The 13,786-nt window shown below is 42.8% G+C and overlaps 2 protein-coding genes across 4 annotated transcripts in view; one reads left to right on the top strand and one right to left on the bottom strand.

Annotated features, from left to right (window-relative positions):
- Positions 1–13,786, bottom strand: part of LOC125706962 (SRA stem-loop interacting RNA binding protein) — a 170,518-nt gene that overhangs the window by 70,581 nt on the left and 86,151 nt on the right. The gene's annotated exons all lie outside the window — the stretch shown is intronic.
- bcl11ba (BAF chromatin remodeling complex subunit BCL11B a) overlaps positions 6,749–13,786 on the top strand; it is a 35,567-nt gene continuing 28,529 nt past the window's right edge. For all 3 annotated transcript variants that reach the window (XM_048973792.1, XM_048973790.1, XM_048973791.1), the window contains exon 1: positions 6,749–7,682. In XM_048973792.1, coding sequence (XP_048829749.1) covers positions 7,625–7,682 — 58 coding nt within the window. In that variant the 5' untranslated portion in view covers positions 6,749–7,624. The remainder of the gene's footprint in view (positions 7,683–13,786) is intronic.

Here is a 13,786-nt window from a genome sequence, read left to right as displayed (position 1 = left end):
CTTAGTCATAACATTATCTACACGTTCTATTGGCAGACAGACCGCAGGTCACATGCTCTCCTGGGAATATCAAGCTTTCCTAGTGGTTGGTAGACGTGGACTAAAACTCTCCAGGGAGCCTCAGAAGTGGGCTTATATTTCCTGTGAAACAGTCAAGTTTAGTCCTAAGCTCAGGGACGGATTATGGGTTGTGTGGGCCCCTGGGCAAAACGTTCGCGAGGGCCCCCCCCACCACCACCAGCACCACCGCCACCACCACCACAATTCAAGGGCCCTTGGCAGCCAAACGCCCTCCCTATAGGGTCAGGGGCCCCTGTAGGCAGAGGATCAAAGAATGTAGGCCCTCTAAAATAGACAAACGAAAATACATTGTTGATAAGCGTTGCAAATTGTTTTGGGCTAGGGGCCCCAAGGGCCCCTGGGCAGCGGCCCCGCTGGCCCGGTCCGTAATCCGTCCCTGCCTAAGCCATTGCTATTTTTCATTCCAAACAATCCAATTTGTAGCTGTATTTTCAAGGCCTGCAGTGAAGCACTGGAAAGGGACCTGAAGAAATCCACCAAGCCACTGGCTGCCAGCAGGTTGGCTCCCCACCTGGGAGGGAGAGTGTGCTAAGCCAGATATTAGTCTGTCAGGGAAGCATGGCCATGGCTTGTAGTCTTCACTTTCCTCAACCCTGACAAAGAAACATATCCAAAGGGCAGTCCTGTTTTTAAGGAACTCGCCAACTGCTCCATGGATCAGCAGCACCAGCTGTGGTGAAGACTGCCTGGTGTATGTCAGGGTTTTAAGTTAAACACAGTTATTTTCTGAAACAGTCGATAAGCAAACACTTCTACTGCTCTGAAGTTTTCCTTGTAAACAAGGCATTGTGAATTTGAAGCATCCATGAATGGAATTCTCACTGTAATGTCACAATCTTTTTACATGGGCGGCCTCCATCACTGGAGTTCCATTTGTGATTTCACAACCTCTGTAGGTGTGGAGCCTCCATCACCAGAGCTACAACAAGTGATGTCACAACCTCTGTAGGTGTGGAGCCTCCATCACCAGAGCTACAACAAGTGATGTCACAACCTCTGTAGGTGTGGAGCCTCCATCACCAAAGCTACAACTGTGATGTCACAGCCTCTGTAGATGTGGAGCCTCCATCACCAGAGCTACAACTGTGATGTCACAGCCTCTGTAGGTGTGGAGCCTCCATCACCAGAGCTACAACTGTGATGTCACAGCCTCTGTAGGTGTAGAGCCTCCATCACCAGAGCTACAACTGTGATGTCACAGCCTCTGTAGGTGGAGCTCAAAACACACTAAATCACAATATTCAGTAGCAATTTAAAGTCTTCTAAAAACTGAAGAAAAAGACAATTGTCACCAGTGCATTCAAACAAAACAAATGTCTGACATGTAAAGTACAATAGAGCACAATATTTCTTCATAACAAGACATTTTCAGTTATGCATTTGTCTTCATTGTTTTTTTCCATATACAATTGATGTGAAATTCATGAATTTATGAGTTTAAACAGAATCATTTTAGTACTTTGCCTTTTTCAAAAGTGTAACCTAATTATATGTGCTTAGTGTGATAATGACCAACGTATACATCAGCGAGCAGCACCTCCTCATTGTAATTCCATTAATTATTCTGAACTAAAGTCTCTCTGATTAAACACCACAGAAGTGAATAAGTAAATTCTAGAGTTAATTATGAACGCAGCTGAGCTACTGAATGTGTTAACGACTCCTAAATAAACCTATCATTAGCATTTTTTTTCTTTAAAGGAATAATTGAAACTTTGATATAGTTAATTGTGCTGGAGGGGTTTCTCACTCTTAAACACACGTGGAGACTATCCTAGGAGAACTTTTAAAATTCCAAGTTTGATTTGAATAAAAATGCTTCACAATGTTAGGAAATTAAATTAGCTAACTTTAAATCTCATAATGGTCCACAATGATGTCTACCGCACAGGTAAATCACACAAAAAGGCCCCTCCTGGTACCTGCATCGCCCGTCATATAGCTGTAATATAGCAAAAAATCAGACCATTCTAGTATGTCCATTGTATGCCATACAGCTATAATATGACAGAAATCAGGCCATTCTGATAGCTGTGTCGTCCGCCATACACCTATATCATCACAGAAATCAGGTTATTCTGATAGCTGTGTCGTCCGCCATACACCTGTAATATCACAGAAATCAGGCCATTCTTGTAGCCGCGTCGTCCGCCATACACCTATAATATCACAGAAATCAGGCCATTCTCGTAGCCGCGTCGTCCGCCATACACCTATAATATCACAGAAATCAGGCCATTCTCGTAGCCGCGTCGTCCGCCATACACCTATAATATCACAGAAATCAGGCCATTCTCGTAGCCGCGTCGTCCGCCATACACCTATAATATCACAGAAATCAGGCCATTCTTGTAGCCGCGTCGTCCGCCATAGACCTATAATATCACAGAAATCAGGCCATTCTTGTAGCTGCGTCGTCCGCCATATAACTATAATATCACAGAAATCAGGCCATTCTGGTAGCTGCCTCGTCCAACGTACACCTATAATATCACAGAAATCAGGCCATTCTGGTAGCCGCATCGTCCAACGTACACCTATAATATCACAGAAATCAGGCCATTCTGGTAGCCGCATCGTCCAACGTACACCTATAATATCACAGAAATCAGGCCGTTGTAGTAGCTGTGTCATCCACCATGTGAGTTTAATATCATGGAAATCAGGCCATTTTGGTAGTGGTGTTGTCCGTCAAAATCCCTATAATATCACAGTAATCAGGCCATTCTGGTAGCTGTGTCGTCCGCCATTCAGCTATAATATCACAGAAATCAGGCAATTCTGGTAACTGCATTGTTTGACATACAGCCATGATATCACACACACACACACACATTGTGTTGATCATGTTCCTCTGGTCCTTGTAGAAACAGGCAACACACTCACGCTAAGACCCACCAAGGAAACACAGCAATGAGTGGAAGCAGCCAGCCTATTCCCTTCCTCCCAACACCTCCGTCACGGACGGTCTAGGGAAGTTCTGCGGCATCGAAGTGGGGGGTGGGGAGAGGTCCTGATGGCAGGGGGGCTGTGATTTACATATGCCTGCTGCCGGCCAACAGAGGGTACTGTTGTATTACAATCGAAGGGATCTGAGGGCTAGGGAACTGCAATCACGGCAGAGCGACATTTCTCTTTACGCAATGCCAGCCTCTTTGTTTCAGTGGAACTGTGACGGATGCTGGTATTGCCGGCATCACCTCGCAGTGCCTGGAACCTGGCTGCAGTGACAGTTTGTGCCCTAAATAAAAATGACAGACAGAAGAGCCAGACTGATGCCGGTGATGTCTCAGGGCACGAGGATAGTGTTTGTCACGTTCTGGTCACTGTGGCAGGTTCGCCGAAAAATAGAACAAACCCAACGACAAAGCAAGAGAAACATTCAAGGAACAGTAACATCCAACACGAGACTCCAGTCACACATAAACAACAATGTCAGTATTAAACAAGTCAGTATTAAAACAGACCCAAAGCACAGAAAAATAAACCATCACTACTCACTCTGTGATATGATGACAGCTTCTTTTTGAAGCAAGATCCTTGATTTTTGATGGTTTAAGGAGATATATATATATATATATGTTTGATCAAAGATAAACTAAAAAGAAACTTCAATTGATCAATCAATCAATTAAACACTTAGTCACTGAATCAACCAACCAATCAATCAAAATATATTCAGTACAGTGTATTTTAACAAAAAAGTTGTTACTAAGCATGTTAGCTTCTGGAGGGAATCAGAATGCAGAAAAACAATGTGCTATTATATGGGGGGAACCAAAGATCATTCCCTGACCCCCTGTAAGAAAAACAACAGAGTAATACTTAGGGAAAACGATCTGTTTATGGATGTATGAATCAGAGATTACACTGTGGCTTATGTGAAAAATTCTCTCCCAGATCTATATCTCCCGGACGCAAACAACGATGGAAAAACAAATCGTAAAACTGAAAATAAAATATTTTCATTCGCAAAAAATCTTACCATCACTACACCGAAAAAAAACAGTCATTCAGTGGCAAGTTATTCATTGTGGACTTGGCTAATTTTTTGGACATGTGTACGAATGCATTTATATGCAGCGTGGAATCATTAGAAAGCTTGCATATGTCTCGACAAACTGAAGACTCTCAAATCTACTGCCGATTCTTAGGTTGTTTAATCTGTCTTTTTATCCATCTATCAAATCAAATCGCTTTGAACACAAGTGACTGGCCAAAAAAGTGATGTTTATGTGTAAAGTGCCACCTGGCATTAGGTGTTAAAAGAATGCCTGATGTTTGCTTAATTTAGACTGTGGTTTTCTAAATCTGTAAAAATCTGTACGTGTGTGAAATGACTGACCTTCAAAGGGAATTATTACTCTGAGGTATTGCAATCTTCTTAATCTACAACAATGTATGGAAATTAATAAGAAGATACATAGATCTTGAAAACAAATTTCTCCCATAGAAGAATCCCCTCTCTTGGTGATGTTAGCTTGGAAACCAGCGAATTTGTTTGTACTGAAGGAGAATGTAAAAACACAGGAGTCTGGTGAAAGAGAAACAAAAATACTATGATATAAACGATTACGGCCACTAAATTAAATTAATCGCTGGGTACAATTTTACATCCAGTCGGTGATTAGATGTTGGTAGAAGGTGGAAGAAAATGGTGTGAGCATCTGATGGACTCTTTGCGAGTGAGATGTCAGGCTACTGAGACGTCCATTGCCTTTGTTTTAATCGTGCCAAGGCCTCCACGCCCCCTGCAGGCAAAGATCCTCACCGGCTAACATAAGCAGCTCCGCTGGACCTCAGGGTCGAATTCAGGCCACAGTCTGTGATCTTTGGGCACTATAAGGTTTTGCAGTCTCTCCAAAATAATCATGTATGTAATAAGCAAATTACTCGGGGAGCTTCCAAGCTTCATTTTTTTCATACACAATGGTTGAACTATGGCTATGCAGTGTCAAGGCGGGGACTTTTAATAATGGGGTGGGGTGGCGTTGCGTTTAGCCAATTTTTATTACATTTATTTATTTAATCAATTTAAATACGGGCAATTATTGTTGATTTCACTGTACACCAGAGCATATTAAAAACGTCAAGTAAAGCAACTAACACAGATAATCATTCATCTCCCTGACCGACACAGTTTGTAAAAGGACTCAACACCTCTAACCATTAGATAAATCTGTCCTCGTCGTCGGATCTATCCGTTTTCCTTCGACCAGCAATGCAACGGGCGCCTCTCCAGCGCTGCCGGCGCACGCGGGTGCCCCGACCGACCCCTTCCCTCTCCTCTCTCCTGTACACGTAGTGTTTTAGAGAAACAGCGGTCCTGGTTCGCTGTAATATTGTCATTTGAATAAATATTTATTTAAAATTACTGAAAGATAATTAAAAAAATACAACAATCAATCAAGTCTATACCAAATCACAGACAATGCTGACAGTTGTATATTTGTCGGTCCACGTACATATCTTGACGTGAAAACAGAGCCTACTTTAAAACCGGATACGTGCCTTTTTATGGATATTTTTCATTTATAATATTCATACATATGTATTTGTCTGGAGTGTACTATTCTATTCGATAAGCATGAGTCTTAATTATACATTGGAGTTATTTCTTTCCGTCATTTACAAGTTTTAGATAATTGATTACATGATCAATTAACAAAGCATTTTAATAGTTTATTCTAAATTTTATAATTTTTATTTTATCATTCTATTAATAACATTATAACAACAGATTATAGCCTATCTGTACATTCTATTAATAATAACAACACAAAACATAGTAATCTTATTAACTGATTTGGAGTACATTATTGTTCTTTTCCTGAATGAAACGAGGCGAAATGTTTTACATGGATGTTAACTATGCGTATATCCTTTTGCTTATGAATATGCGCGTTTGTCATCTGGTGATCAATCTTAACATTAATACATATGCTACATATTAAGGCAAAATATTCAGAAGACAAAATAATATCTGTTTATTCGTCATAATTCTAAAATGCGAAAATCTTTATTTTTTTCTTTTTTAATCACATCATGTTTGTAATCTGTATTCCAAAAATGCAGGCGTTTGTTACTGCTTAGTTGTTGTATATTTTAAAGTATTTTGCTTTTTTCCTGACGGTTGGGAAAACTTTGGGGAAAAAGTGTCCGGTATTTTATTGGCGGACCGTTAATGGTCAAGCGCAATACTGTTACTGGCCTCAACGCTGAAGGCAAACGCGGCGTGTAACTATGTCAGGAAAAGGAGAGAAATTTACATAAATAAAAGGTAAGTAAAAACACCGAGCTTTTAAAGAGGGAACATTTTAAACCCTAATAAAATAATCCTGCACACAAATCAGCAAGTTCTATAGTCAAACGTAGATGGATTCACGTTACAGCACGAGGGTCATTACAAAGATGTCATGTAATCATGAATATGATGAAACAAATGTGTCTAAATACTGTAAACGGCCACGAGGTCTTACACGTTGACAAACCTACAAATATTTTTATGTTGTTATAACTGCTGCAAATATGTCTGTCTCCAGTCAATAGGCACTTTGCACTGAAGGTGAATTCGTACGAAATGAGTCCCCGCGGCGGACGCAGCCCTTAGAGACGCGCGTAGCTGTCAGCCGCTGACCGCTGCAGCGCCTCTCATCCTCTAGCTGTGAAAGCCACCACTAGTCGCCCCCAGTGCTCCTGTAGCCTCTCACTGCTTCCAATTTCATTCTCACTAGACTTAACGTCACGTCCGCACTTGAACTTGAATTTTATCCCATTGTACAGAGTCAGCCTCAGCCACACAGACACAGCGAGCGCCCAGAGAAGTGGGACTCCGCCATCTTCACAGTTAAAAGAAGAGGAGAAAAAAAAAGGCTGCAGGTCTTGTTTTACTTTCAAAGAAAGGTGGAGGTCCTTGCGCTCCTCAGTGCACGACAAGGGAGCAAGTGTGAAGAGTTAGAGAGGCGGCACTGGGCGACACAAGCACTGAGTGGAGAAGAGGATCCCGAGATCGCTTGGCCAACCTGAGAGATCGCTGGATTCTTCTTACCAATTTCCTAATTGTTTTATTTTTATTTAAGAGGCAAAATTCCAAGTCCACACCTCATCTACAGCCTTGTAGAAGACTGGCATTCAGCGTGACCAAGCTGTCAAATCGCGGCACAGGACAGCGCTTTTGATTGTCCAGAAAGGCAGGGAGAAGATTACAGAGGTTTGCTCACGCCTGTCACTCACAGGCGTAACACATCACGGATATTTATTTCCTGCTCTTTGCAGACCTCTCTCATCACACACCTTTTGTAGATGTTTTGACTTAGAGGACACTGAAGGGGAGTCTGCGCGCCCCCAGGTCGGGTCATCGGAAGACCAGAGTGGTCTGCAGCCTCGGCGCGAAGGTACTTTCCGTACTGTGAGCGAAGGAGCCGGGCTGGAAACAAGGAGTTCCCAGGAAAAAAAAGTTACTGCAGGAAAAGGGAAGAGTAAAGCAGGAAAACCATCGTCCCCAGTGCAGGTCTCCGGGCAATGCCAGTGTAGATGCGGGGCAATGTCCCGTCGCAAGCAGGGGAATCCGCAGCATTTGTCGCAAAGAGAGACAATACCGCGTGAGTACCTTTATTTTCTACAGCTTCTGAGAAGCATGCAGGAGGCGAAACAGATAAAAAACCCCACCTGTTTCAGGACTTCTCCGTGTTTAAAATCCGTCTATTAGGAAAGGTTCTCAAGTAATAGAGTGAACCACATAAGCCTGCCTAAACAACACAATATAGAAAATGGAGACAAATATGTAAAGATATTGCAGTGATTTTGATAAATGTCGAGTGATTATATAAACAGAAAAACATTTGCGCATAATTGGCGTAAAAGAATGTTATTAATAATATTATTAGCATTGTAATCTAGTATTTTATCTATTAGCAGAAATAAAATTCTATATTTAGATAGCCTTGAGCAAAACAAAGAAATAAGTGTCTGACTAGTTTAATTCCATGTTATTTACATTATAAATTAGAACTGAATTGTTCTGTGCTGGCTAGGCCCGACAAGACTAATAAAAATGTCTGCATACAAGAAAAAATATAATTTCATGGAATGATAGCGCATGCATGCCTTCTGGTTTCATGTTGTCTGTATTTATAATGGGTTTTAATTGGTTCCGGACTGGAAAATAGTGTACTTCCATTCGGTGTGTGTCATCTAAGTGCGCGAGAAGTATTCTCAATTTACACACACACACACACACACACACACACACACACACACACACACACACACAACCATGATTAAACTGTACTTGTAACTAACTCTTCAGTGGAAAGTAAAACTCAAAGACTCGGCACATTTCATCTTTGGCAAGCCTGAAACAATTTGAAAAATAAAATACCGAATTGGGAAAATAATTTAGTACAGGTGCGATGTAAACAATACCACCATCACTTAGAGAGCGTAAGAAAACGGAACAGCTGCGGCAATGCACATCGCAACCAAACTTAAGTGTTAAGGGCCCCGCTCAAAGCACGGGCGCAGACCTTGAATATTCATTTTATAACAATCTTAAATAAATAAATGTTACTGTTTGCTTTTCCCAGGAAGAGTAGAAGAAAATCTTCAATACAAACGGAGAATCCGCTTTTGTTTGTGTAGTTTTTTATTTAATTTATTTTTTTTGATTGTCATATTTAGCCTACTATAATTACTTATCACAGTGAGATGCATTGCTATTGTATCTCAAAGCAGATAATTTAAAACTTGTTCCAATGCACTCACGATGACTATGTATACATTGACGTTTATATTCTAGGGAAATGCGTTTACTCGTTTCATTGAATACTCCGTGAAAAAATACTCTCTACATTTATTTCGAGTCGAATGTATTTGCTTCTACCCGAACTCATTAAACTAGTAGTTTCTTTCAAGAATATTTCATTTTCACTTTGGGTGAGGCCGCTGCCTGCATCAAAACTTACGCACACCCAAATTATTGCAATACTTTGCGGTAAAAATAACATGATCTATTTGATAAAGAAGCAGGTATTTGCTAAATTTATGTTTAATTTTGAACGTGCTATTAATTTCTGTACGTGTTGTTGGGAGGCGCTTACACGTAACTAAGGTACTACGAAAGACGGATAGTTGTAAACGAGGCGTAAGGGCAGAAATGCCATGAAAATCGTAATTCCTGTTTATCTGATTACATTATGATCATTCACACAAGTCTGTATGAATTACAGATCGGTAGAATGCACGTGAATAATTCATGTTTAAATGAGCTCTTTTGATTACTAGTCTGCATAAAGTCACGTTTCCTCATGGTTACTCAAATAAATGTAATATTGTGCTCATAAACCTTATGAAGTAGTTTGCAGCTTTTGCTTCTCTTTCTCATAATTATCAAGAGAAGAGGAGTAACAAATTTAAGAAGACCGGGCTAAAATCGGTCAGGACACTTCAGCATTTTCCAAGCATTTTCAGAGCACGGTCTAATCCAGCTAATTCATAACAGTTGAGTATGATGTAATCTCGCTCGGATCTGTTTTGTGTTGTACTGGGTTTTAAACTCGTATTCTGCACATTTTGTCCTGCCTTCCATTCCTTTATTTGTAGGCTAATGATTTTTGGTGCATTTTTAAATGGTTACTACGTCAGCTCTCATAGCGGGGGCACGCTTCTGTCGGAGTGGGGGGGGGGGGGGGGGGGGGCTCCTCTCTCCATGTTTACTTATTCACTTACCTTATTTACCTTGTTTTACACGGTCCAGCACACGCTGGGCCTGAAAGAGGGGCAGCGTGAAGCCTCGCCGTGGTCATCTGCAGGCCACCGGGTCACGCGAGACCCTCCGAGGCGCCGGGTGCCGCTCGCACGCCGGAAGGCACCTGCAGGAAGCGACGACTGTTTACAGGGTGCAGGGTGACCTGACAGCACACCGAGACACGCCTTAGTATTCCGGAGGGCCTCCACCACCTGGGATGTCGCGAATGTGGCTGGGCGTTGGCTCACGCAGACCACAAAGTGTTTGGGGCTGCCGTGACGGCGCTCAGCCCCAGTGGCCCCCGGGCCCTTGGCATCATATAGCCCAATACACAGTGGGGGCCACCGTCCACCTGTTTGGCCCATGTCTGTTTCACTGCTGTGACAGGGCGGCACTGGACTACATAGGCAGGCCTGAGCGGCCAGCTTAGCTGTGCCCAGCTCATTAATCAGCAAGCTTGCAGGATACCGACAGGTACTGTGCTTCTTTTGGATGTTAGCGAAGAGACAGAGGAGTGCGGGGTTGTACGCACGCAAATCCCTCCGGTGCAACACTGGTGCTCAGCCTCGAAACAGGAAGCTATTGCACTTGTGGGGGTGGGGGAGGCAAAAGCAGGGCTGCAGGGAGAATCGCCCCCCCCCCCCATCCTCCTTCCGAAGGACGGTGAACTGAAAACAGGGCCGACCGTCCGGAGTGTGGTGGGCAGTACTGAGGGAGCCCCTGGACTGAGACTGATCAGTAGCTACACAACACACAGAAGATCGTGAGTCCCACACCTGGGGTACGGAACCCTGCTCTGAAATAAATTATTCAGAGCACATGAAGAAATGTTCAGCCTAACTTCACTCGTGACTAATTAATGCGACAGCCATGGGAATGCGACGCTGTCAGGGCGAAATGCTGAAAGGTACTTGTGGTCACATTTTTATTAAAATATCTTATTTCAAATTTAATCTAAGATCGAAAGTGTAACCTCAGGTTTCAGGGGAGGCCTTGAGAAAGTGGTAGAATACATGCACACACCTGCCAGTCAAGACGTCGCTTGTGGTATTTAGGTCTTGCTAACCGCTATTCCTTCTGTGGATTAGCTTCAGGCAGGGCTTTGAGCTGCACATCTGAGTGTTTCGGCCGCGTGTGAGAGCCGGTGCGCGTGTCGTGTGCAGGCAGCGTCCGCTATGCGCTGTGGCTCCTTCGCGACGCGGGCAGCTCTGCAAGCAGGCGCTACACCGGCGGCCTTTTGCGCTGGTCTTTTGGGGGACGCATTAGGGGAGGTTTTCTGAGGATGTGGCAGCGAAACACGGCTGCTGAGCTGCACAATCGCACGCTTAGGCCTTAGCTGCAGTCAGCCTCTTCGGCCTGGAGCCTCTCCTCTGTCGCGAAAGCTAAATGCAAGCTCCCATTCTGCATATTGGGCATAAACGCTGCTGGCGTTTATATGTACCGAGATATAACTTTCCCTTAAATTTATTTCTGACTAAACACATTTTTGAATGGCGGAAACAACCAAAAGACAAATTCTGTACTAGATTTTTTAAAAGACAAAGAAAAAAAGAAATCTTGACTTTTCTGTCTTATTGAAATGATATGAAAAGGATGGCATTCTGCAGAATTGATGCGACTTTTGTGGGAATAATTTGGTATGTAAAAAGTTTCTGACAACATTTCAGGCAGATAAATGCATAAAAAACAAACAAACAGGTCCTTTATGCGGCTGGGGAAGGAGTGTTTAAATGAGGTTGGCATGCCTCTGGATTATAAAACATGTGTTGTGTAATTTAGGTTAATAATGCTTGCCATTAATATTTTTTCAAAATGTGCACTGAGTTTGTCCCCTGATGAATGCAAACCTGTGCCGGGTGTAAAGCTTTGCAGCCTGATCACTGGAAATGCACAGTAGGCGGGACTCAGACATCATGCTTAGTAACTGCCGCCTGACACCTCTGTGCTTCACACTCATTTACATACTCACACACTTATTTTTTTGTTGTAAGAGAAAATCTTTTTGTTGCATTCAGCAGAAGACTCATAATGCAGTTTTTTTTTTTTGGGGGGGGTGTTTTAAAAATTACATATAAACTTATTATATATGTATGTGTACATAATCTTCCATATGTCCTGCTATTAGTCAATCTCAGTGGTTCCTGAGGGTGCAGTTGCTGTACCTAATTTGACCTGCTAGGGGGAGCTCTGAGTCTGTGAGTCAGCCTGCTGTGTTGCTGTATGGGTATTTACATCTTGTAAATCTTTCGTTGTGCTGGGGGATGGGTGAAAAAACTTGTAGGTGGCTTTTGACCACTGTCTACTGAGATATTTGCGCTGATATGTCCAAACCCGCACCCAGTGCAGAAGAAAGCTGCTCATATCCTGACGGGCAGCGGGTGCTCGGCCTCTTCCGCGGGGCCACTGTCTCTCTTGCACGGTTCCATGATGTTAATCTGATCCTCACCTACAGACCTTGAGCTTCATGGAGCCTTATTTTATTTGCTAATTGTCAACCTCTTCTGGCATTGGCAGAACAGTACAACGATCTCCCAGTTTTTACTTTGTTTCCTGGGTGTTCCTTGCTCTCCATTTCGAAGGCTACTTTGACACAGTGTGTAAAATGGAACAGATGCATTTGTAATCGTGTGGCTGTGATCTCATCTCAAGGTTGACATTTGCAGTGTGTGTGAAATCAGTGTAGATTTTGCCTTTAAAGTACTCCTTAAGTCTCTCCTTCCTTCATGTATGAGCTCAGCTCTGACACTCAGTGTCTTCCTTTGCTCTGGGAGAAGAGGATCAATTTTCTGAAAAGCAACAAAAATATTTCTATACATTACTGATTTTGTTTTAACGCTGGATACTGTAAGGACGTAAAACTTATAGGCCCCGCAGGTCCCAACTCTGATCAGCCTGCATCAGTCCATTTCAGAGCTCCAAGATAGGCATCCGCTGACCCTGACAAGACTGGACTCCACTCACCAGACCACCCCTTTTAAGGAAGTCAAAGGTCTGCCGGCTCCTGAGAGGCTGGATAAAAATAACTGCAGCAACACAGGGAAAGCAAGACCTTTCACCCTCGGAGTGACCAGAGCCCCACAGTCAATCCACAGCAACAACAGCTGTCAGCCTACAGACACAGACACGTTTTCCACTATAAGCAGGATAACTCACCACACATAGATGTTAGGGACAAATACACGCATGTTTGGTCTCATTTTAATTGGCATGAGACGGCGAGTATTATACACTCAGATTTAAGGCAGTATAACTTTCCCTAAGAGAAATATAGAAAATTTGGCTAAACCCACCAAAATGAGAGAGCCTCTCCCATGGTAGAACAAGGGAATTATGACCGCCTCCTAAAGTGATCTGATTGGCTGGGGACCTGAGAACCAAGGTCAGCAATGCCCCTAAAATTAGCCATTGGCCGAAATTGGTCAGTCTTCAGAGACATGCCATCACCTGGTTTGAATACTTAAGGAAGGGCTTCAGAAGAAGTTGGGGAGTCACTCTGTAATCAGAGCTCCCACAGAGAACTGCGCGAAAGTCCATCTGTAGTCAGATACTTTCCGCAGAACTTTGTGCACTCTCAGCTGAGGTATGTGATTGTTTAATATTGTATTTGTCTTAATGAAAATGTATTTAAGAGTGGCCAGCTGTCAATGATTGTATATTGTAGTATGTTTAATAAATGTTGTTTTGATTACTTTATGACTGTCTGATTTGCTAACTTCTTTAGAAACTTTAAAGATTGGATTTCTATCCTGATTAGGACTAAAGTGGTAAATACTATCTTGCAGCCACTGGGTTAAATCCCCTTTATCCGGGTCCCAAACTCGACTGCCCAGGTTAAGTTATGGTGGATACCAAAACTACACCTCTGGAGTTCGCGCAAACTCAGTTACGGGCCGATGTAACCTCTGTGCTCAACATAAGCTAATGAAAGGTACTGGTCTACCCACTGAGGAACGTACAAAC

Source organism: Brienomyrus brachyistius, chromosome 14, assembly GCF_023856365.1.
Source record: "Brienomyrus brachyistius isolate T26 chromosome 14, BBRACH_0.4, whole genome shotgun sequence".
In the NCBI taxonomy this organism is placed as follows: domain Eukaryota; kingdom Metazoa; phylum Chordata; class Actinopteri; order Osteoglossiformes; family Mormyridae; genus Brienomyrus; species Brienomyrus brachyistius.
This window is presented reverse-complemented; position numbering and strand designations above follow the sequence as displayed.